This window comes from Python bivittatus, unplaced genomic scaffold, assembly GCF_059951505.1.
Source record: "Python bivittatus isolate LINGU-HERP-01145 unplaced genomic scaffold, Pbiv_v1 ctg000580_np1212, whole genome shotgun sequence".
NCBI lineage: Eukaryota > Metazoa > Chordata > Lepidosauria > Squamata > Pythonidae > Python > Python bivittatus.
This window is the reverse complement of record NW_028277087.1, coordinates 2,892,378-2,915,583: the sequence shown is the minus strand read 5'-3', so window position 1 is coordinate 2,915,583 and position 23,206 is coordinate 2,892,378. Positions and strand designations below refer to the sequence as shown.

At 47.3% G+C, this 23,206-nt stretch overlaps 2 protein-coding genes across 2 annotated transcripts; both read right to left on the bottom strand.

Moving 5' to 3' along the window:
- Positions 1-2,139: 2,139 nt before the first annotated feature.
- On the bottom strand, positions 2,140-8,576 carry LOC103062353 (mast cell protease 1A-like). Its single transcript, XM_088149918.1, has 5 exons — positions 8,447-8,576; positions 6,021-6,168; positions 4,817-4,952; positions 3,740-3,991; positions 2,140-2,413 (listed from the first exon to the last, which is right to left on the bottom strand). Exons 1-5 carry the CDS (start codon positions 8,574-8,576, stop codon positions 2,273-2,275), a joined length of 807 nt encoding a protein of 268 aa, XP_088006044.1. The 3' UTR covers positions 2,140-2,272.
- A 6,679-nt stretch (positions 8,577-15,255) lies between these two features.
- Positions 15,256-22,518, bottom strand: LOC103067502 (mast cell protease 1A-like). Its single transcript, XM_007442367.3, has 5 exons — positions 22,415-22,518; positions 21,455-21,602; positions 21,077-21,218; positions 17,864-18,118; positions 15,256-15,991 (listed from the first exon to the last, which is right to left on the bottom strand). Exons 1-5 carry the CDS (start codon positions 22,479-22,481, stop codon positions 15,860-15,862), a joined length of 744 nt encoding a protein of 247 aa, XP_007442429.1. The 5' UTR covers positions 22,482-22,518; the 3' UTR covers positions 15,256-15,859.
- Between the last annotated feature and the right edge of the window lie 688 nt (positions 22,519-23,206).

Sequence of the window (23,206 nt, the reverse complement as noted above, 5' to 3'; positions counted from 1 at the left end):
TGTGCTCCTGTCTTCCCCAGTCTCCGTGCATCATTTGGCCAGGGTGCAGCAGGGCAAGTGGGTACGAGTGTGTGTGGGTGTGAGTGTGTGTGGGTAATGCTTACACAACTGTATTTAATAAAGCTTTTGTAGGTTAACAGAGTCTCTCTGTGCTTTGGGTGTTACCTCAAGCGTTTCATTGCTGCCTAAGTACCCAATGCTCAAATCTGTAAGAAATGCACTCTTCAAAAGAATTGTGGGCAAGCTGATCCCTTGATCACTTTCTCGAGTTCATGAGTTGTTGCAACAGGGCCCGATCGCACAAAGTGGGCTGGAAGAGAGATTCAGCCTTCTGAACTCTCTGCAGACTATTTCTTGGACCGGTGCCCTCTTTCTACTCCGACTACCTCTGCATTGACCACTTCGCAACAAAAAAAGGCGAGATCATCACCCCATGTTTTAAAAAAAAGCTTCCGTGTTCATATTTCACAAGGAAAATGGCAGTTCCTTCCTATTATGGATTTCAGGAGGGTTCTCATATCTCTGCTGCATTAGGATGACCACAGGAGGGCAGCAGAGAGACACCCGCAAAAGGTAACTGCTGCCCTCTAGTGATCTGGTGTGAGACTAGGCTGAAGCTGCCATAACCTAAAAATGAAGCAGGCACATAAGCAGAGAGGACAAAAGCCAGGAAACTTATCTATGAGATCCCTTCAGGGAGGTGGATAAGAAGGAAGCAAGTCATTAAGGAAAAAAAACAAAGGACTTGAACCAGACAAAGGAAGTTGGGCCTGAGCACATGGAAACCCTCCCCCCAATCCCATCAACTTGTGAATCAACCAAGCAAGGACTTTGGGGGATAAAAGGGGTCCCAAAGCCCACCCACTCTGAGTCATCTGAGCTGAGTCATCTGAGTCATCTTTGGATCCAGACTTGGCGGCTTCCATCCCTCTAGCTAGTGCCTGGCAGCCTAGTTGGGAAGGACGTGGGTAAGCGTGGATGAGCACGTGTGTGTGTGTATGAGAAAGAGCAAATGTACCTTGCAACCAGTAAAGTTTTGCTGTTACCTAAAATTCACTGGGTCTCCGTGTATTCCGAAGAACCTCTTGTGCCTCAGGGTTCGGTTGGAAGTGATTTGTGTGTATCCCCAATTATTTCCCGGCTGTTGACCAGGGCTGTGTGTCTGTCTGCTCCAGCCGCACCTCTCTGGAAAGCCCAGGTAGAAAGCAAGGGGGGCTGACAAGATCCGCGTGCCTCAACAGGCTGTGAGCGTGTGAGTGAGTGGCCATATGCCGAACCTGGGAGCAGCGTGTGTAACACTGGTAGCCCTAAATCAGTGTTTCTCACCCTTGGCAACTTTAAGGCTGGCTGGGGCATTCTGGGAGTTGAAGTCCAGACATCTTAAAAGTTGCCAAACACTGCCCTAGATATTTTTCTAATGTCAGGGTACCAAATCTGTGGGAACACGTCATCAGATTGTGATCATGATCCAGGAAGGGGAGCATCCAAGAAAAAAACTAACATTCGGTTTAATTTTGCAAATACGGTCACTCCCTAGAGACTTAATAATTTCCCCATTGCGTGTTCCCAACTGTTGCCTCCTTCAGTATGTACCTCTCAAGCGCTGTCTGTAGCCCACCCAACAGCCTCAAAGCCTCAAAACCACCCCATGGTTCTCCTTGACTGAGTTTTGCACGTTGTGTGAACATCTTTGCTAGGTTTTTACCTGACGGGCTAAGATGCATTTCAGTTTGGGGTGTGGAGGAACCATCTGAAGCAAACTTCCTGCAACTTGATGCCCTCTAGATTTTAGAACTACGATTCCCAGAATGCCTAGGTACAGTGGCTGGGGAATTCTAGTCCCCCATACATCTGCAGAGCATCTTGTTGGCGAAAATGGAGATACAGAGAAGCATCTTGTGGAGGACCTCCAAGGGGACACTGAAGGGGACCCTCCAAGAAAGGACACTGGGAGAGAGGTCTTGACCTAAAAGGGAATTTAAATAGGTGGGGCAGCTGTGGGCTCTGGAAAGAGACTTTCGGGTATGAGAGGACAAAGCCGGAGAGGGGATGCAAAGGGGAGACAGGAAGACGGATGATGGGAGGTGGAGAAAAATCTTCCAGAATCTATACTTGAAAAAGGCATCTGGTCACCAGCCATTCCATTCAGTCACATGTGTTGCTGCATTTCTTTATTTTTTGCGCAAGCGGAAAAGGGCAGGGCTAGAAAACGCGAGGCCTGCCGCTCAGCAAGCGAAAGCTTTTGAGAAAGAAGAGCTCTGGCGTCTTGGTCTCAAGCCTCCGATCCCATAACGTGCCTGATCCAAGGAAGAAAGTCGGCTATGCGGGAGTAAACACCCGGTGGGAAGCGATTGCCAAAGGAAACGATGCCGTGCACGATGCCGTTGCACACCATAGGGCCTCCGGAGTCCCCCTGGGGAAGGGGAAAGGGAAAAAAACAGCTGAAAGAGAAGCTGTAGAATGGATCTCTACAAAACTGGTCCTCCCCAGGTATCAGGGACCAGGACTCCCATCATCTCCTGCCAGTTCTTTAGGACGTGTGATGGGAGGGGTAGTCCATTCCCTGTGGAAGGCAACAGGTTAAGGACAAAGGAGGCTGGCAGCGCTAAGCAAGATCAGCCATGGAATCTGATAGGGTCTGATATCTAAATTCATACTTTATTAACCCCCATGAGGACTAGCATCTTTCTGAAGTTTTAAGGGATCAGGGGCCAGCCGAGTGGTGGAATGTTTGCTCTGCGTGCAAAGAGCTTCAGCCATATTCCTCAGTCAGTCTCACTTTAAGGTGGGTTGGGGAGGAGATATTTTGCTAGAAAAGATCATTGACCCAGGAAAATTCCTGCCGGGGAAAGAGAACCAGAGCACGCGCAGAGTTTGCTGCACTGCAGAATGGCTAGCGATGTCTGAGTGCCACACTTCGCTCTCGGCTCTCTTCTCTCTCTTGGGCCACAGGAGGATACACAACATGTGTGCGCCTGTGGGCATAGCTTGGTTGCGCCATGGGGCCTGGGGATCCCCCAGAAATAGAGAGCCTGTGAAACGGCTGTATGGTGGGAAAGACTCTGGATGTGTTTTTTGCTTATCGTTTTTAACTGTCCGAATTGAACAGTTTTGTTGTAATGACTTGACAGGTTTTTTTCCTTTTGCTATTTTAATTGGGTGATGCACTGGTGAGGTGGGAAGCTGCATAACACAAAAGGGAACCTGGTTTACAGAGCTACCAGCTGAGGCTAAACTGGGCCTTCAAATAGCCAGGAAGGGCGATGGTCGACCCCGATGACTGTGGGGACAGTCATGTCTATGAAGTCTCATGGTCTGCCATTCAGAGATGAGTGCTGGGCCTTCTGTAGGTGCCTACAACATCCTGGGTCACCTTCAAAGGGGGCCTGGCTTGCTTTGTCACCGCATGGCACTCCCCTGTCCCTTGCTTCCTGCCCACAGATATCTCTCGTACCACCTTCTCCCGGGGTATTTTTGCAACCTTGCATTTTCCCCAACAAACCCTGATTAGCTTGGGGGGCCAGAGAAAGTGGTTGACATGCTGCCTCTGGGACAATTTTGTAGAACCCACCCCAAACAGGCTAAAAATATTGATGTCCCATGGTGTGGCCCCTTCAGTGGCCCTCAGAGACCCCCCCCCCCAAATAAATGAATCAGTTGCATTTTCCCAGACTGGAAGAAAACTCCCCCCACCCCCTACAACTGAACCTCCCAACCGTACTTTGCTTCCTTCCCCCACCTGGCTCGTATCTCGGAGCTGATTGAAGCTCCCAGCACAGATCATGGCGTTGTCAAGTTCTGGGTAGAATTTCATGCATTTCCGGCGGTTGTAGATGGTGATGTTGGTTTCGTAGAGTTTATATGACCTGACTAATCTGTCAATCATTCCCCAGCCTGAAGTAGTGCACAGGGTCCCATCCGAGAGGTCACTCGTTGACCGAGGCAATGGGATGACTTGGACGTATTTGTTGAGCTTCGCTGGGTGATTCAGCTGATGCAAGAAAGAGAAGGGGGAAAAAGGAAGAAGAGGAAACAAAAGACCGTTGAATGAGCATCTGCTGCACCCAGTGGCTGTTGGGAGAAGACGGTGGTGGGAAGTTTGCCTAAAAAAGTGGCTTTTGTGGGGAGAACAGGGCAGCTGAGATTGGAGGGTTAGCTTTAAGTTAAGAAAAACCAAAGCTCGTAGCTGCTGTTCATGAGACTGGAAAGGTACAGCTTGGGCTATCTGAAGGTTTTTTCATGGGGGTGCAGAAGGGGGCTCTTTTCACTGGCTCCCAAAAGTGGGTCAGGAGCATCTGGGGGAGAGGGGGCATCAAAAAAGTCAAGATGGCAGCCGTGGGCATTGATCAAAGTCTCATCCCTTTTCGCTTCTCCTTTCGCGCCAGCTAAAGTTTTCTCTCCTGGTTCAGCTGCTATTCCTGCTCTCAATTTCATTGTTTTTAATTAAAATGTAAAAAAAACAAAAAACAAAAATCAAGAAATAGCCATTGCAGCTGCATCGCTAACAGTAAAGGACACCAAACCTTTGGAGAATTTCACTTCCCTCTCCTTGAAACTCCCATCCAAAATCACTTCCGCATTTTGAAATCAACATTTCTCCCTGGGAACTTTCAGCCTCCCTCCAAAGTTCATGCCGCTAGTCCCTGTGGAGGGTCAAACATCCCACATGGTACAAATGTTGCCTTCAAGAGGCCACTTGTTAATCAAATGGCAGGCTTAGCCCATGGTGCTTTTTTGTCCCAGGGAGAAGAGGGAGCCATTTAAGCTTTATCCGTTGGGGCAATTGTGAGAGCGGACAGTGGCTGGCGTAAATTACCTTTAGCAAAAGGATATCGTGTGTGGCTGTCATGTCATTATACTCAGGATGAATATGGTATGATTCGACGCCCAGCACTTGCTGACTTTCCTCAAAAGCATAGAGGTCATGTGCCCCCAACACCACAGTAAATTCACTGGGGAAAAGGCATCAGACAGTGTTAAAAAACTATTCCCTTCCCTTCCCCTCCCTCCCCTCCCCTTCCCTCTTCCCCTCCATCCCTTTCCTTCTTCCCTCCCGCTTCCCTCCCCTCCCCTCCCCTTTCCTTCTCTCTTCCCCTCCATCCCTTTCCTTCCTCCCTCCCTTCCCCTCCCTCCCCTCCCCTCCCTCCCCTCCCCTTCCCTTCCCTTCCCTCTTCCCCTCCATCCCTTTCCTTCCTTCCTTCCTTCCTTCCTTCCTTCCTTCCTTCCTTCCTTCCTTCCTTCCTTCCTCCCTCCCTCCCTCCCCTCCCCTCCCTTCCCTTCCCTTCCCTTCCTTCCCTTCCCCCTCCATCCCTTCCTTCCTTCCTTCCTTCCTTCCTTCCTTCCTTCCTTCCTTCCTTCCTTCCTTCCTTCCTTCCTTCCTCCCTCCCCTCCCTCCCTCCCTCCCTCCCTTCCCTTCCATCCCCTTCCTTCCTTCCTTCCTTCCTTCCTTCCTTCCTTCCTTCCTTCCTTCCTTCCTTCCTTCCTCCCTCCCTCCCTCCCTCCCCTCCCTCCCCTCCCTTCCCTTCCCTTCCCTTCCCTTCCCTCTTCCCCTCCATCCCCTTCCTTCCTTCCTTCCTTCCTTCCTTCCTCCCTCCCTCCCTCCCCTCCCCTCCCCTCCCTCCCTTCCCTTCCCTTCCCTCTTCCCCTCCCTCCCCTTCCTTCCTTCCTTCCTTCCTTCCTTCCTTCCTTCCTTCCTTCCTTCCTTCCTTCCTTCCTTCCTTCCTCCCTCCCTCCCTCCCTCCCTCTCTTTCTCTCCTTCCTTCCTTCCTTCCTTCCTCAAATGCCTGAGATGGAAGGAACCCCGAGAGGTCATTTAGCCCAACTCCCTGCTTAATCCCAAATCCTAACTACAAATCCCATGATTTCTCTCCCTTGGCTACTTCTGGAATGTGACAGTTCTTCCTGCCTCCGCTCTGTGGACAACCTGCTGCTTTTCACTTCTTTCGACCGCCCATCTGGGCCCTGTTCGGGCCACCGCATCCCGCGCTGCTCACGTTAAGCAAGAAATGGGGTTTACTCACTCCATGCAGTGCGCTGCGGTCATTACCCACTGGGGAGCCACTAGAAACCCTCCACACATGAAAGAACCTTCTGACTTCAGGGCTGCCATGTATGGTCTAGAATGGGGTACAGCTTCATGACCCCCGATAATTCGACTCTTTAGCAGACCTGTTGTGAGAATTTAAGGAATGCTCAGCGGCCAGTGTGTTTTTTTAATTGCGGGGGGCTATTAAAGTCCCTACAAAGTAGCAGAAACTGATGATCAGAAAGGGGGGCTCAGAGGAAGCTTTGCGTGGACATGGATGTGACCAAAGGGACAAGCAAACCATGATTCTCCAGTCGAATGCCTTCTGGCCATGCTAACGGCTTTTCTGGAAACTGGCGTCCAGCACATCTTCCAGACAGCATGAAGAAAGCTGACTGAGGGTTCAGTGGTAGTGTCCGCCTCTTCTCCATCCTCATTTTTTATTTTATCCAGTTGAAACTGGTAGCCGAGGAAAGGTGCACCTCTAAAACATTCAAGCATCGTATGGGATAGTGGCCAGCATTTAACAAGCACTGAAAGAAACAGGGGGCACCTGGTCCAGTCACAGCATCATCTCTTCCTTAGCTCCTTTTCCAGGGCCACTGTCCTTCCTGCCTGAGGGCGGCTGGTGAGAAGGAGAGAGCTTTTCAGCTGAGAGGGAGAAGCTCCACTGGGTGGACTTGAAACTGAGTTTCTTGCAAGACTGGAGAGTTGGGCTTTTGATGGATGAGGAAGGCTGTAAGGAAGGCTGAGCGCCAAAGAATGGATGCCTTTGAACTGTGGTGCTGGAGAAGACTCTTCAGAGTCCCCTGGACTGCTAGGAGGTCCAACCAGTCAATCCTAAAGGAACCCTGATTGCTCATTGGAAGGATCGATAATGAAGCTCAAGCTCAGATACTTTGGTCACCTAATGTGAAGAGAGGACTCTTTGGAGAAGACCCTTATGGTGGGAAAGATGGAAGGCAAAAGGAGAAGGGGACAGCAGAGGATGAGATGGTTAGATGGCATCACCGAAGCAATGAGCATGAAACTGAGCAAACTCAGGGAGGCAGTGAAGGACTGGAAGGCCTGGCGCGATGTGGCTGATGGGGTCACAAAGAGTCAGACACGACTTAACAACAACAACAACAAAAGTCTGTAATGTTTGCTTATCTCATAATTCTGAGAGAAGAAACAGAAGGAATGCGGCCAAGGACTATAACGTTAAGGTTGACCCCAAGGATGCATGTCTTAAGAAATTGTTTTTTTGTAAATCCCAGAACTCAGGGCCATGGGGAGATGAATGCGCAGATCTGATGGGCAGCAAGAGCATCAGGAACAACCATGGGTGAGAAACTCTCTTGGATAACTTGGTGAACTACACACAACTTCCATCACTTAGGACTCACTCCAGAGTTTCTGGGACGCATTGAAGGCCGTACTTGCCAAGTAGGGGAGGCCAGGCCCCATTTTGAGAGGGGATTTCAGAAGTTTTAAGAGTTGAAATGGATGTGGTAAGCTGGAAGAAGACTTAAGAGCCCATTTTGCTCCTTGACTGCCCCCCCAGTCATCCAAAAATATAAAATCGACATCTTTTAAGGGGCAAGTGGGAGGCTTAATCCTATTTCTCAATCTTTTCAAAATCAGTCAAAATGACTAAGCAAAGTAAAGCAGGATCAGTAGGTTCTGGACAACTTGAAAAACTCTACTGTTGTTAGTTACTTTGTTATTACAGGTTGCCTCATTTAGCAACTGCCTCATTTAGTGACCTTTTGCAGTTATGATGGTGATGAAAAAATAACAAAAAATCCTCACATTTACAACCTTCGCAGGTCTGTAAAGCAAAGGAAAGCGAAGTCAGATCGTAAGCACAGTTGCGGTTTGACTTAGTGACCGCTTCGCTTAATGACTGAGTTGCCGGTTCCAGCTGTGGTTACTAAACAAGGACGACCTGTATCTCATTACATGTGGGGGGGAATAGACATTTGGGAAAATGTCTGACTTATGTCCCCAAATAATAGGAGGATCATGTATATTAACTGAGGTGAGCAGTGGGCATTAATTGTTACAACACCTCAGGCTGCAGAATTTCTCATGCTGGTTCAAGGAGCCTCTTCATTTCCCGCCATCATCACCCCACAAGCTGGTGGAATCTGGCTGCGCTGCGATCACAGCATCCTATGCCCACTTATAACTCCTTGAATTTTGGGGACGATGCCCCCATCCAGCAGAGATTTCATTTACTTAATTTTGCAGATGTCGGGTGCTCCTCCTCCAGCTTCCACCCTGGCTTCTGCTGGGTTGGTGCCATTTTTGGCTAGCTAATGATTGGCCCGCACAGCAGGGAGATGGGAAACAGGAGGACCTAGTCCTCACTGAGCACAGACAAAAGATGGTAAGAAGGACCCAAATAATTTTCCTTTTCTTTAGGGTTTTACTTACCTGGATGGGCCAGGGGGAAGACCGTCAGGAAGAGAAGAAGCTGCAAGAAGGTTTCCATCTTGAGGGCCACTTCAGGGGGAAGCGGTACCCAAATGGCTGGCTGGTTGGATCTTGTCCTCCTTATATTCATCCTTGCACGCCAGAAGCTGTAGAAGCTGGCCTCTCATTGGCCAAAAGACAGCCATGGTCCTCCCATGCGCTCACGAAGCAGAACCTCGCTAAAACAGCCATCAGATAAACAAGTTTTATCTTTTTGCGGTTGGGTAGAGGGGAAGGCAGTCATGTGCCAAATGTAGTGGGGGAGTAGCCCATAATCCATGGCCTGCAGGGATGGCCCAGCACCCCATTTTTGGGCCTTGAGCCCCACAAGGGCATTGCCAAATTTGGGAGCAGAACAGTCCCCTTTTCACCATGCAACATTTTTCCAAGTGGGAGGCAAGATTAAGGGTTGGGATGGGACAAATCATGTTGCCAACTTGGGACCTTTTACCCCTGAAAATCAGGAGCACAATGTGGATTTTTCTTTTTTTCTTTTCTTTTTGCATTTTGGAAGAATGCCTGCTGGTGACAATGAAAGCTTCACTCCAGAAGCCTTCCAGTTGGTTTTACTCTTTAACCCCATCAAAACTGGGCCCCTGGAGTTGAAGTCCACTCATCTTAAAGTTGCCAAGTTTTAAAAGGACTGTTTTAAAATGAACCAGATCTGAGCTGCACCACTCCAGGCACCCACCAGGGGGCAGCAAGACATGTCAGTCTATCGCCATCTAGTTGTTAGTCTGGAGTTTTGCGGCCCAGATCTGGTCCTGTGGCTGACCACCTTCTCCAACCACTCTCCACAGCAGAGGTGCATCAACCCCTCCCACCGTTATCTTCTGCAACCAGGTACCTGTCACAAATAGCAGCAATGGGGTTTGCTAGCTAAGGATGCTGGGAGTCGAAGTCTAAGATTATTACAAGTTTTTGGGCGGTGGGGGGTTCTATGAGCTCAGCTTGTGAAAGAACAGGGAGGCAACAACATTAGGATTTTTGGAGCATTCGTTCAGACAACACCGTTGGTCCTGCTCCTCTTTTCTTTCCACACAGCAGCCTTCCCAATTTGGTTTGCTCCAATGGTGTTGGACTTCAGCTCCCAGAATTCCAAAGGGCATGACCAAATGCTGGATTTCTGGGATCTGAAATTGAAGTTGAATTAGAGATAGGGAAGGGTTGCAATAAAGTGATATTGCCTCGGTCTGCTCTCCACTTTCCCTCTCTCTTTTACAATTGCCCTGAAGATTAAACAAGCATGTATTTGTGTAAGGCTAAAGAAAAATAATGAATTAGTCTGAAACTCATGGGGTCCCTGCCATTCTCAGCTGCCAGGTCTATTTCCAGGGAATTCTGGGAGTTGGAGTCCACCCATCGTCAAGCGGCCAAGGTTGAGAAACACTGCTTTAGTGACAATGGCAAAGGCGTCAATTCATACTGCGTGGGAGAAGACAATGGTGAACCACTCCTGTACTTTTCCAAGAAAATTGCACGGATAGAAAATATAAAATAATTGACGATATAGTGCCAGATGATGGGCCCCTCAGGTCAGATGGCGCTCGACATGCTGCTGAGGAACAGCTGAGCATCTTTCAGACCACTAATGGTGCTTATGATGTGTGTGGATTAAAGCCTTTGGGACGTCTAGGGGCTGATGTTGCCACACAGCAAAAGAAAATCCGAAGCTGCAAAGATAGGATTATGGTGGGAACGTGGAATGTGAGAAGCACGAACACGGGAAAGCTCAACACAGCGAAAGATGCAGTGAAACGACTGCAAATTGACATCTTCGGCATCAGCGAATTGAGATGGATCTGGTTGGACGCTTGCAGTCAGAAGATCGCGCTGTTTATTACTCAGGACGTGAAAAACCAAGAAGGAACACTGTTGGTTTTATAGTTAGCAAGAACAAGACTTGGCTACAATGCAATCAATGACCGAATAATATCACCATATTAAAGGGTTGTCCACAAAGTCTACAGCATACACTCATGGAGAAGCATTCATGGATAAGCTGAATCCAATTTTCGGGGTGTATTTTGGCACCTACACTTCTCAGCTTACCCATGGATGCTTCTCCGTGAGTGTATGCTGTAGACTTTGTGGACAACCCTTTAATATGGTGATCATTCAAGTTTATGCTCCAACCACTGATGGAGAAGAAGCGGAGGTTGATGACTTTTATGATCTCAGTTTGAAATCGACAGAATATACAAGCACAAACAGATGTGATTGGAGACTGGAATGACAAAGTTGGAAAGAGGAACATGTAGCTGAAGCAGGAGACCAACTCCTGTCACTCCAGTCATTTCTGCATCACTAACACTGCCTTCAAACAACCAACAGGATGGCTCTATATGTGGACTTCACCAGATGGAGTATACAGAAATCAAATTGATTACATTATTGCTAAAAGGAGGTGGAGGAGCTCAATTATGGCATCGAAGACATGGCCAGGTGCTGACTGTGAAACAGATCACAAACTGCTCATGTGCAAGCTCCAAGTTAAGCAGAAGCAGAAGGAGGAGGAGGAGGAGGAGGAGGAGGAGGAGGAGGAGCACCAATCAGTTTCCACGATATGATCTTGGACATATAACCACCATTTTCAAGGAGAACATCAGGAAGCACTTTGAAGTCCTGAAGCTCACTGACAGGGGAATTATGAAATGAACTTAAAGAAATTATTAAGGATGAATGTAAAAAGAGACTGCCAAAAATGAAGAAACAGAAGAAAGCAAACTGGATGTCAGAACAAACCGTGGAAATTGCCAAGAAGAGAAAAGAAGAGAAGCCGAAGCCGAAGCCAAGAAAAGAGGAAAATCTTATAAAGTAACTTAACAAAGAGTTTCAGAGGGTTGTTAGAAGAGACAAGAAGCAATATTACAACAACATTGGTAAAGATATTGAAGATGGAAGCAGACATGGAAAAACAAGGAAAGTCTTTCAAAAGATCTCTGAACTCAGAAGGAGGTTCTAACCTCAAATTGACATGCTAAAGGATGCCAGTGGACACATAGTAACCGATTCAAAGGAGATCAAAGGAAGATGGAAGGAGTATACTGAAACACCGTACAGAAGAGATGTCAATATCCAAGATACCTTAGAAGATATTCCCTACCTACAAGAACCCTCTAGTACTAGAAGATGAAGTTAGATCAGCACTCTGGTCATTACAGATAGTCCTCGTTTAGCGACTGCCTCATTTAGCATCTATTCGCAGTTATGACGGTGATGAAAAAGTAACTTTGTGACCAATCCTCACATTGATGACCTTCGCAGGTCTGTAAAGCAAAGGGAAGCTGATGTCAGATCATAAGCCCAGTTGCGGTTTCACTTAGCAACTGCTTCGCTTAACAACCGAGTTGCCAGTCCCAATTGTGGTTGCTAAACGAGGACGACCTGTACCAAGTTGGAAGGCTACAGGAATTGATGGAAGACCCACTGAAATATGGCAAGCAAAAGAAGAAGAGTCAGTCAAGGTTCTAACCAAGCTATGGCTACACAACTGGAAAATGACACAGAAGCCAACAGATTAGAAGAGGTCCAAACTACATTCCAATACCAGAACAAGGAGACTTAAAGTGTGCAAACCATTGTACAATATACTTAATTTTACATGCTAGCAAATAATGCTTAGGATCATCCAACGCAAATTAGAGGCCTACATGGGAAAAAGAGATGCCAGATGTTCAACCCGGCTTTAGAAAAGTCCAGAGAACACGGGACATAATTGTGATGCTCGCCGGATAATTGAGAAAACCAAGGAATGGCAAAAAGAAGTCAGCATGTGCTCCATTGATTATAGAAAGGCCTTTGATTTTGTTGATCACGTCAAGCTGTGGAAAGTGATCGGAAAAATGGGAATCCCATTTTGATAACAGGTACAACAACCAGCCTTAGAATTGGCAATGAAGATATCGAAATGGTATAAATAGCTTCTGCCTTTTAGGATCAACCATCAAGAGCCAAGGGACCAGCAGTCAAGAAATATGCTGCAGACGAGCACTTGGTAGAGCAGCTATGAAGACCTTGGAAGAGATATTCAGATGCTGGGAAGTGTCTGTTCCTACAAAGATCAGAATCATGCAAGCCATGGACCATCTATGGAAGCAAAAGTTGGACTTTGAAGAAGCAGGATAGGAAGAGCATTGACACCTTTGAACTTTGCTGTTGTTGTTCAGTCGTTAAGTCGTGTCCGACTCTTCGTGACCCCATGAACCATATTGCGCCAGGCCTTCCTGTCCTTCACTGCCTCCCTGAGTTTGCTCAGTTTCATGCTCAGTTCTGTGACAGTTCTCAGTTCTGTGACAACAGTTACTCAGGGCTGCGTATTCATCCCTCTTAGAATATATTCGACCACAAACCAGCCAAGCCCATTTTCTCCCAGACAGCTGGATGTACCCAGCCTGCATGGTTCGTTTAGGGCTCGGTGTCCCTTGCGAATATTGGGTTAATTGCATTAATGGAAACGCAGACGCTGATTCCATTTCATATTGGAGATCTTCCCAAAATGTACTCAACCCGGTTTGCAAACCCAGTACCTGGGTGGAAGGCGGACTGCGTATCAACCAGTTAGACTAGCCGGGTTCACCCAAAGTGCTGAACCCCATCTGGATTCCCACAACCTTTTAACTACAAATGAACTTGCTCCATTTTAGCCTGAGTGCGTTGTGGGAAGGCCACCTTTTTGAGCCAAGCGTCCATGGCTTTAGGTCCTCCTTGATCTCAACTGCCAAGGTTCTTTTTAAAGACTTCATAAACCTCCAAACATCTCCCCAGTTCAATTTTCAGTGCGGCGCCTATCTTTGGGAAAAGATCTCAGCCGTTAACTGGTTATTTTTGCACTGACTGATTTCTGCAAACATCATGTGGTCGACTGTTGTGTTCTGGCCTCTATCTTTTCCTGCGCAAACCTCTAACGGTCGGTGGGAGCGGATGGCCCAAAGTCACCCTGGGACTTTCTGTTCGCTTTAGGATCAGATGAGAAGCCGGGGAGAGCAGGGTAATGAGAGGCGGGTGCTGAGTCAACTCAGCCCTACACTCTGGGAAGGCTTGCGAGCGAAGGTGGACTCCCCCGTTGCTGAGTCTGCTGAGTGAGCACAGCCACCAAAGACGAGGTTTTCGTTTTCGTCTTTCTCCTGTTTTTAGAGGGGGTTGTGTGCAGGGGCTTCCAGCAGTCATGGGTCAAGGGATGAAAGAATTCGAAGCGATGCAACCCCCAGGCAGGTTTAGCCAAGGTAAAGACTTCCTAAACTGGAGCTACGCATCTATGAAGTTTTCTTGGCAGCGGGGCACAGCCCTTTGCTGGTGTTTTTTCAACTTCCCAGGCTAGCCTACAGTCATGGGATTTCCTGGTGGTCTCCCATCCAAAGCCTGAGCAGGTTCCCCCTTGTGTAGCTTCTCCAGGTCAGCTGAAGTCAGCGGCACAGAGAACAAAAATGGGCAGAGTTTTCAATTGCAACACTGCCGTCTTGACTTTTTGGATCCCACCCTGCAGATACCCCGTGGCCCAAGGCCACTGGGAAGATCCGGGAGTCGCAGGTTCTTTAGGCCTAATCCAGAACTCAGTATGTGTCACCCAAAGTAGGAGAGATGGTTAACTTAGTTAAAAAGCCATCACGGGGGCTTTCACCCCCTTTCCCCCGCTCTAAAGGTGTTTGCTTAGAAGCAAAACAATCAACTTGGTTTTTAGGGCTTCTTCCCAAATTAAGATTATTTAGGCAGCCAGATACTTCATTCTTTTGTTCCAGGAAAGTTATGTTGAAGGTAAACATGCCAGTAAGAAACAAGCATTTGAAACTGGAAGTCTTTCTAGCTGGGTATAATAGAGGAAGGCGAGTGCAAAGCTTCACTGACTGCGCTTTGCCTCCTGCAAATTGAAAATTGTGAACTCTGCTTTTTTGGAAACCGTCTCCTGCGTGGCGAGGCCCGAGTCCTTCCTCGGCTTTGCAAAGGCTCAGGAAGCACACCTTTTAAAACCAGCTCTACTTCTTGCTGTTCATTATTTTTCATACCTGTTTCCAGTTTTGATCTCATGACTTACTGTAAGCCACAGGGGGACCTCAGTCCTCAGCGGCCCCATGTATGAAAAACCATGGTTTATAGTTACAGCATGGGGCGGGATCTCAGCTACTTGTGGCTTAGTCAGTAAGCCATGGTCTCGCACCGGGGTGAACCAGGTCCCAGTCTCCTAAAGCTTCCATTTGTCTTCCTTGGAAAAGGCCCAGATCCCTGGCAAATTATCTTTCCCAGAAACATCCCCTTTTGTCTGGGGGTGGACGGTGCTTGAAATGGCCTGCTTTGTTCATAAGCCAAAGTTACATTCAAAGGGATTTTTGACTTGGTTGGGAAAACCGTCGTCATCTTTCAAATCTCCATCCTGGAAGAGAACCACTTCTTTACGGTAGATGTGGATTACACTTTTTCCTACACCCTGGTAAAATGCACGCCCATACAGACAGGACTGCCACAACGACTGGTAGCGCGCACAAGGACGTCGCCTGCGTGGCAATGTCATAGCTCAGATCGCGTCATTGGCATCGCTCATGAAGTCACCTGCACTGTTTGCGCGCTGATCTCATCGCCTGCGCGATGACCCCCTTGCCTTTCCGTGCCCTGCCCACCGAGTCCTGTGGTTCTTAGGGACGTCCAGTTGTAAGTAAATTTAAATTAATTAATTAATTAATTAAAAGCCAGATTTGTAAGTCACTGTACAGGCTCTGTTTTTACTGGGCCGTGAAACCACTGGTGAAGCAGGAGGCCATACTGAAGACTCGGGGTTTGAAATGCAAAGGTTTGTTTATTTCAGGAAGGGCGCAGCACCGTCACCAAGGCATTAGCTGTGAGCCAGACGTACGAAAATACGCACAGATGTTGTGGTTACACGGTTTAAGAGGCTTGCAGATTTTCATTCACAGGAAGAACAGTGTTATTCCTGCGTGCAGAGCGATTTCGACACTGGGGCACCATAAAGCGTTGGAGGGGATCTAAAAGGGCATCTACGCCAACCCTCTTCCCCAGTGTTTCTCAACCTTGGCAGCTCGAAGAGGCGTGGGATTCAACTCCCAGAACTCGCCAGCCAGGAAAATGGGCGTGGTGTTGCAGTATAAATGGACCCACAGTTTTGCAAACAAGAAAAGAGCTGGCAGAAATCTGGGGGTTGCGGGGGGGGGACCAATATCTGGTCCAGGAATTGACAAGGGTTATTCTATTTTGTGCCAGTCAAAAGGCCAGCGGTATAACATGCCTAATGCACCTGATCAAATTGCACCTCTCTCAAGACTTTCTGTATTGCAAACTGTTCTTTATCAGGCGTCTGGAAAGCGCAGGAAAGCAAAAAGGAGACGCTTGAAAAGTTGCAAGGGATTTTTCTCTCGTCATCAGCTTTCACCCCATCGTCTCTTGGATCCAAGGAAGGTAGGCGGCAACGCGAGTGTATATCGAAGGAGGGATCTGGAAACCGTAGGAGACGATGCCGTGGGCCACCCCGTTGCAGACCAAGGCACTCCCAGAATCCCCCTGGCAACACGTGGAAAAGAGAATAAGGAACATCATTAAAGTCAGACAAAGCGAATTGATTTTTAATCGAGTTTTCCTTTGGGATCTCTTTCTGTCTCAGTGTTTCCTCTTTCAAAGATGTCTAAAAGTGATCAGAGATACCAGGAGGGGGTCTGCAGGGTGGGTTTGTATCAAAAGATCGAAGCAATGCAAATGCCCCATGTTTTACATCTTTGGTTCTAAAGCAGAGTTTCTCAACCTTGGCAACTTGAAGATGTGAACTTCAACTCTCAGAATTGCCCCAGCCAGCATTTGCAGACTTCAACTCCCAGAATTCCCCAGCCAGCATGCTTTAAGATGGGTGGACTTCAACTCCCAGAATTCCCCAGCCAGCATGCTTTAAGATGGGTGGACTTCAACTCCCAGAATTCCCCAGCCAGCATGCTGGCTAGAGAATTCTGGGAGTTGAAGTCCCCACATGTTCAAGTTGCCAAAATTGAGAAACGCTGTCCTAAACTATAATACAGACATTCAGTGACTGGAGGTTGGGTGAATGGAGTGGGATGTTAAGCACTTTCACAAAATGTCTGTCACGGTGGGTGTGGCCTACTGTTTACGGAGTAGTTACTGGCAGTGGCAGGCTGGGCTCACCATCTTCAAGGATGTTCTCTGCACCTCACATGGGTATCACTGGAGGGGGCAGGGTGGGACAGATAATGGAATGAGCGTTGTGACGTCATGAGGCAAGCCCCGCCCCTTTTGCAAATGGACTTGTGACGCCGCAGGCAAGTGTATCGGGGCGGGGCTTGCCTCATGATGTCATGACGGCTGCGATGTCATTTGGATCAGATTCAGCAACCTCTGGGACCCCTCAATTTTTTTGTGGGTGAGTGGCCACCGTTCCAAATCGAGGGGCAGCTTGAAAAAAAAAATCCGCCAGCCCTTTGAGGTAGGCCAGGTCAGGAAGCAGGCACCACAGGTAATATTCGAACTCTTCTGTATTGATAAAGGCTTTAATAAAGAAATCTTGAAAGCCTGACAGTGTTTCCCTTCCCTCCCTCTTAGGCCAAAGAAAGTCAAGATGGGAAAATCTTGAGCTTCTTTCTCACACTTGGGAGTTTTCCTCGCGTTTTCCAAATGTTTGCTGCCTATTTTCTTCAAAGCCATCTCTGTCCTCTTCCACATCGCTCCCAAATGCTTGTGGGGTTGATGCAGAAGCACTCTCAGAAATAAAAACTGCCCTCGGGGATGGCATTTGCAAAGTGGCATGCCAGTTTCTCATTTTTTTAAAATTCAAAGAATCTGAATAAAGTGCATCCCTGTAAATAGAACTATATGGTATGTGGCTTCCGTGATGACCACACTGGAATCCAGATGTTGATGCAGAACACTGTTTTTCAAACTTGGCAACTTTAAGATGTGTGGATTTCAACTCCCAGAATTCCCCAGCCAGCTTTGAGGTTGGAGTCCACAAATGCTGGCTGGGGAATTCTGGGAGCTGAAGTCCACAAATGCTGGCTGGGGAATTCTGGGAGCTGAAGTCCACAAATGCTGGCTGGGGAATTCTGGGAGCTGAAGTCCACAAATGCTGGCTGGGGAATTCTGGGAGCTGAAGTCCACAAATGCTGGCTGGGGAATTCTGGGAGCTGAAGTCCACAAATGCTGGCTGGGGAATTCTGGGAGCTGAAGTCCACAAATGCTGGCTGCGGAAATCTGGGAGTTGGTCCACACATCTTAAAGTTGCTAAGTTTGAAAAACACTGATGTAGACTCTTGCCCCTTTCCACTGCCTTTAAAAAGCGCCAGGAACAGAAATGTCCGTGATCGCTCAACAAAGAAGAAAGGTATGCTCTTATCGCGAAAAAAGAAGAAGGACAAAGGGGGTGGCACTCACATTACTGACGTCGCAGAGGACGGACCGGCGGCCAGCACACAGCATCCCGTCGGTAAGCTCCGGGTCAAACTGGAGACACTTTCTGCGTCCGAGGGCGGTCACGTTGGTCTCAAACAGCTTCGGAGTGGGGTTGTATGTCGCATCGATCCGGCCCCATCCCGCCACAAAGCATTTGGTGTTCTTGGGAAGGTCGTCCATGGTCTTTGGAACAGGAATCACTTGGACGTACTCGTTCAGTTCGGCTTCGCGTCGCAGCTTCCGTAAAAAACAAAGGATGGGGAATATTCCAGCTGAATTTAAGCTGGTCTACCTTTCGCTCCTATCGTAATATACTGGCTGATAAGCCGAGAACTTTAGGTTCCCAGTACACCCCCAAAATTGGGTTCGGCTTATCCGCGATGGGCTTATCCCCAAGTGTATAGGTATACGTTTTAAAAATACCATTGCGCTCACGGATAACCCCATCCACGGATCAGGCGACCCTCTAAATTTTCACATTCTTTCAATATATTCTTAACCACTTTGTTTTCATATTTGGCATCGATCAGGGCTGTGTTCCGGAAAAGATTCTGTTTGAAATGTTCACGATTGGCTTATCCCAGGTGGTGCATTTTCATTTTTCATGGCACTGTGGTTAAAAATGTGAGGGTCGGCTGATCGGTGGATGGGCTTATCCATAAGTATTTTATTTATTTTTATTTATTTATATTTCAAATTTAGATACTGCCCCTCTCACAAAAAGCGACTCTAGGCGATTCACAATAAAACAGCAATAAATATTAAAATACAATAAATAGACTCTTAAATTAAAATAGTCTTTCCAGCATGCCACAGAAACATACAAGAGTATCACATAGGGCAGGGTTTTTCAAACTTGGCGACTTTAAGATGTGTGGACTTCAACTCCCAGAATTCCCCAGCCAGCCATGCTGGCTGGGGAATTCTGGGAGTTGAAGTCCACACATCTTAAAGTCGCCAAGTTTGAAAAACACTGACATAGGGCAATGGGCTGAAACTATAGGCTGGACAAGCAAGGTCTCGAAATCATAATAGAAAAACGAGTGTTGCTTCCTTTAATAGTCCAGCTGTTGCAGCTGCAGAAGAATGATGGTTTAAACCTCGAGATTGTGTGGTTGTTCAGATGGGAAATGAAAAACAGCCTCTAAAAGCAGGCACCGCTTTGATGCCAGCCAGTCGCTTCTAGAACTTTAAATTTATTTTCCTGGGGAAAAGCTGTTTTATTGCAAAATTGAGGCCCCCATCATTTGGGAACAGAAGAAAGTAGCAGTCGCTGTGCAGGAATCTTCCAAGAAAAGGAATTGTACAAAAGGTGAATGGAATTAGAAGACTGAACCAGGCGTCACAATGCCAGGATAAAATTATCCATCAGGGGTGTCCACAGGGGAGGTCAAAAAAGTCAGTATGGCCGCCACGACTGCCTGACTGAAACTCCACCCCTTTCATATGATGCATGTGGAAAAGAGGCGGGGCTTCAATCAGGCGGTCGTGGCTGCCATCTTGACTTTTTTGAAACCTTCCCTGTGGATGCCCTTGATTCAGATGATGCTAACGCTTAGAACAATTCACCCATACGCTGAAAAAAGATTACTTGCGGGGTGTCCTCAGGGAGGGGGGGTCAAAAAAGTCAAGATGGCAGGCACAAAGATGCAATTGAAGCTTTTGTAGATGCGTCAAACAAAATCGCTAAAAAAAAAAGTCATGGCTCAGGTAAAAAAAGGCAAGGCTTTGGCTGAATGGCTGTGGGCACCATCTTGACTTTTTTGACCCCCACTGTGGACATCCCTGCTTGCTTGCCCCATGGATAAAATTCCCCAAGGATATCCTGGATTGCAAGTCCCAGAATTCTTAGGAATCACAGCTAATGGTGGAGAATTTGGGACAAACACGTTTGTCTAAAACTTTTGGAAAGCCCTGATTGAAAACCCAGGCCAATCCATTGTCTCCTTGGTTTCTGCTCCTTTTTTCAACTGAAAGGGGGGGGTTGGCAGGGGGTTGGCAGGGGAGGGCAAGGGCGGGCAATGGCGAAAGCAGCCTCATGGCAACACAACACTAGCCCCGCAGGTGTGAACAAGAGGGGTGCACATCTGTAATGCTCCTCGTGGTTAGGCTGCACCTCTCCAAACTCTGGGGCCAAAATATCTTGCCCTTTCTTCCTTCTGGTTTCTGTGATGTTCATACGGTAAGCATTAACAGCCCTTCCTAATTATGGCATTCCTTTTCTTTCCTTAATTTTTATTGCAATTGTTAAGGAAATATAGAGAAAACAGCTGACAGCAACTCAAAAACCCCACAAACATTTTTTTTTTTAAAAAAAGGTAATACTGTATATATCTCTTCAGTGGATAATATCATTAATTGGTTGTTATTAGAGGAGACACGTTTTTCTGATGTTTATTTTGCATTGCATTTTTGTATGGTCAGCCACCCGGAGTCACTATGATGAGAGGGACTGCCATACGAAATGAATGAATGAATGAATGAATGAATGAATGAATGAATGAATGAATAAATATTAAATTCTATTATCGAAACAAGCAAAAATCAAAAGAATAAACAAAACAAAAAAAGACCCTAAAATTGACATATTGACTTAATGTACGTCACTTAAAACTATCACCATTATATTCTATATATTTAATGACAATTAAATATATTTAACAACAACTGAGTGAGATGGGCAGTGACTAAATTTGAAAATAAACAAACAAACAAACAAACAAATAAATAACCAGCCTTATCCAATTGCCCATATTCATTTGTCTGTTCTTGTCCCTATGCCAAAGAGAAACGTATCCTGATATTTTTTTAATTCATAGGAAAAAAGAGTCCAGTATTCTCAAAGGTTAACTGTTTGAAGAGTTCCTGCGTTTCTCTCTAGCAAGTCCTACCAACAAATATTATGAAAACCCCACCAAAGAGTATGGAAGATAAATCTGTTAATTGCAGTGTCTTAAATCTGCAAATCTGAGTAGATTTTTTTTTTAATCATTGGAGCAACTTTGTTCGAAGTACGGTTTGCATGCATTCTGATGCCTGCATTTTGGTGTGTGTTTCGAGGGTGCCCGAATATGGAAAACTGCACACTCAGCTCTTTCACTTTGTATACTGATTCAAGTCGGAAAAAGGAACGGTGCTCGTATTGACATCGGGATGGCATAAATGCCGAGCGCCAAGGGTGAACTTTGCTCGTACCTTCAGCAAAAGGATGTCGTTGAAAGGAATGCCCCCCACTATGGCGTAACTGGGATGCTGGTAGTATCTTTCAACGCCGATCACTTGCTGGGTGTTTTCAACGGCGTCCAGATCATGCGCCCCCAGAATGACGGAAATCCCTCTTGAAATGAAAACCAAAAAGAGAAATCCACCACAGACTCAGAACCAAAATCACCCTTGCAAATCATAGCGAGATTATCGGGTGCCACATTTCAGCACGTGGTGTGGGACGCTGGACTCCCGGCTGTCTCTTCCACGCCTGTGAAGATCAAATCCACTTCTCCCAGAGCCCTCGGCCTCCTTACTAGGGACAGCCACCCCCTATTAGGGAACCGTTCATCCAAAATACAAACTCACCCGTTGCAATGGGCTGCAGTCAACACCCACTGGGGGGCAATGAGGAACCCCCCACATCCAAAACTTCCATCAACTTTCAAAGCTGCTGCGTAAGGTTTTGAGTGGGGCCTCGCTTCGTGTCCTCCAACGATCCGGCTGCGTGGGGGGCCTGCCAAGAGGTGTAGGTGAGGTGGGATCTACATTCTACAGCCCCACGGATGTCCCTGGAGGTCCCTCTACCATGAATCTCCCCAGTCTGTGTTGATCATTAAGGGCAAAGAAGCAAATGCTCTTTTATCAAGCTACGTGAGAAGATAACGCAAGATGATTTCTTGGCCCAACAGTAGGAGCAAAACAGTCTTTGCTCTTCTGCGGAAAATCTGCAGTTCAGTCCCTAAAATCCATTTGTAAAACAATCAAGGGGAAGATGAAGGCTCTCTCTCTAAATGGGGCCTTGGGGAAGCCTGTTTCAGAATAGGTTTCAGAATAGGGCTTGCTGGCAGGCTACAACTTATATTCCTTGCAGAAAGACCACAGCTGAGGAGATGCTTTGAAGTCTCCAACTAGGGCTGGAAATCAGGACCACAGCTGGAGAAATCACTTGAGTTGCTTCCTTTGTTTCCTCCCACTCTCAGTGACTCCATACACCCTTGGAAAAACCCAGCTGCTTTGCTCAAGGTTGGGTACCACCATGAGGAGTGAGGTTGCCCATGTACTGATGGACATTTCCCACGTTCAAGATAGACATCAGGAGGACCTTCCTGACCATGTGAGCTATCAGTTAACAGAACAGGCCCTCAAACATAGGCTGGAGGGTCATTGGCCTGTTCATTGTCATGTTCTAGGAGGTCCTGCATTGAGCAGGGGTTGGACTCGATGACCTCTAAGGACATTTCTATGATTTGCAGCTGCTTTCATTTCTTCCTGCCTCAGCCAATCAAGATGGAAATCCCTGGGAAAATAGGGTTTCAGGCTACTTACCAGCACTGCCCAAGGAGGTAGACAAGAATACAATCAAAAGGGAACATAGTCTCCAAGCATCACCCATTTTGGCTCTAGAGTAGATTTAGGAAAGCTAGTGAAAGAAGACTGGGAATCTTGTCCTCTGTGCAGTGCTGTCTTCTTTTATAGTCCCTCTGCTGACAGTTGAAAACTGTGACTTGGGGCCATCTGATTTTGCGGCTTCCATATCTTGCATCTTTTCAGCTCTAACTTGAATAATCAGTGGCCAAAACAACTTCTTGGAAGGATGTGGAGCAGCCCCAAAGCTTAGGAAAGGGTGGGTTAGTTGGAGAGGAGGAGAAGGAGGGGGGAGGAGGAGAAAGAGGAGGAGGCGAGGAGGAGGAGAAGGAAAAGAGGAGGAGGAGGTGAAGATGAAATAGAAGAGAAGGAGAAAAAAGAGAAGGAGAAGGAGAAGGAGGGGAGGAGGAAGAGGAGGAGATGAAGAAGGAGGAGATGATAAGGATAAGAATAAGGATAAGGGAGGGAGGAGGAGAAGGAGAAGGAGAAGGAGAAGGAGAAGGAGAAGGAGAAGGAGAAGGAGAAGGAGGGAAAGAAGAGAAGGAGAAGAAAAGAAGGAAAGGGAGAGGGAGAGGGAGGAGGAGGAGGGCAGTCACTAATGATGGGAAGGGAGAGATCCTTCTGGCTGCAGGCCCAGGAGCCCTTTGGAGGGGGGAGGCTTGCAAAGATCTGAAATGCTGCAGACCACCTGGACAGCAAGGCTTGAGCCAGTGCAAGACAGAAAAGGGCCACAAAACTAGGCGGAGGTCGCAT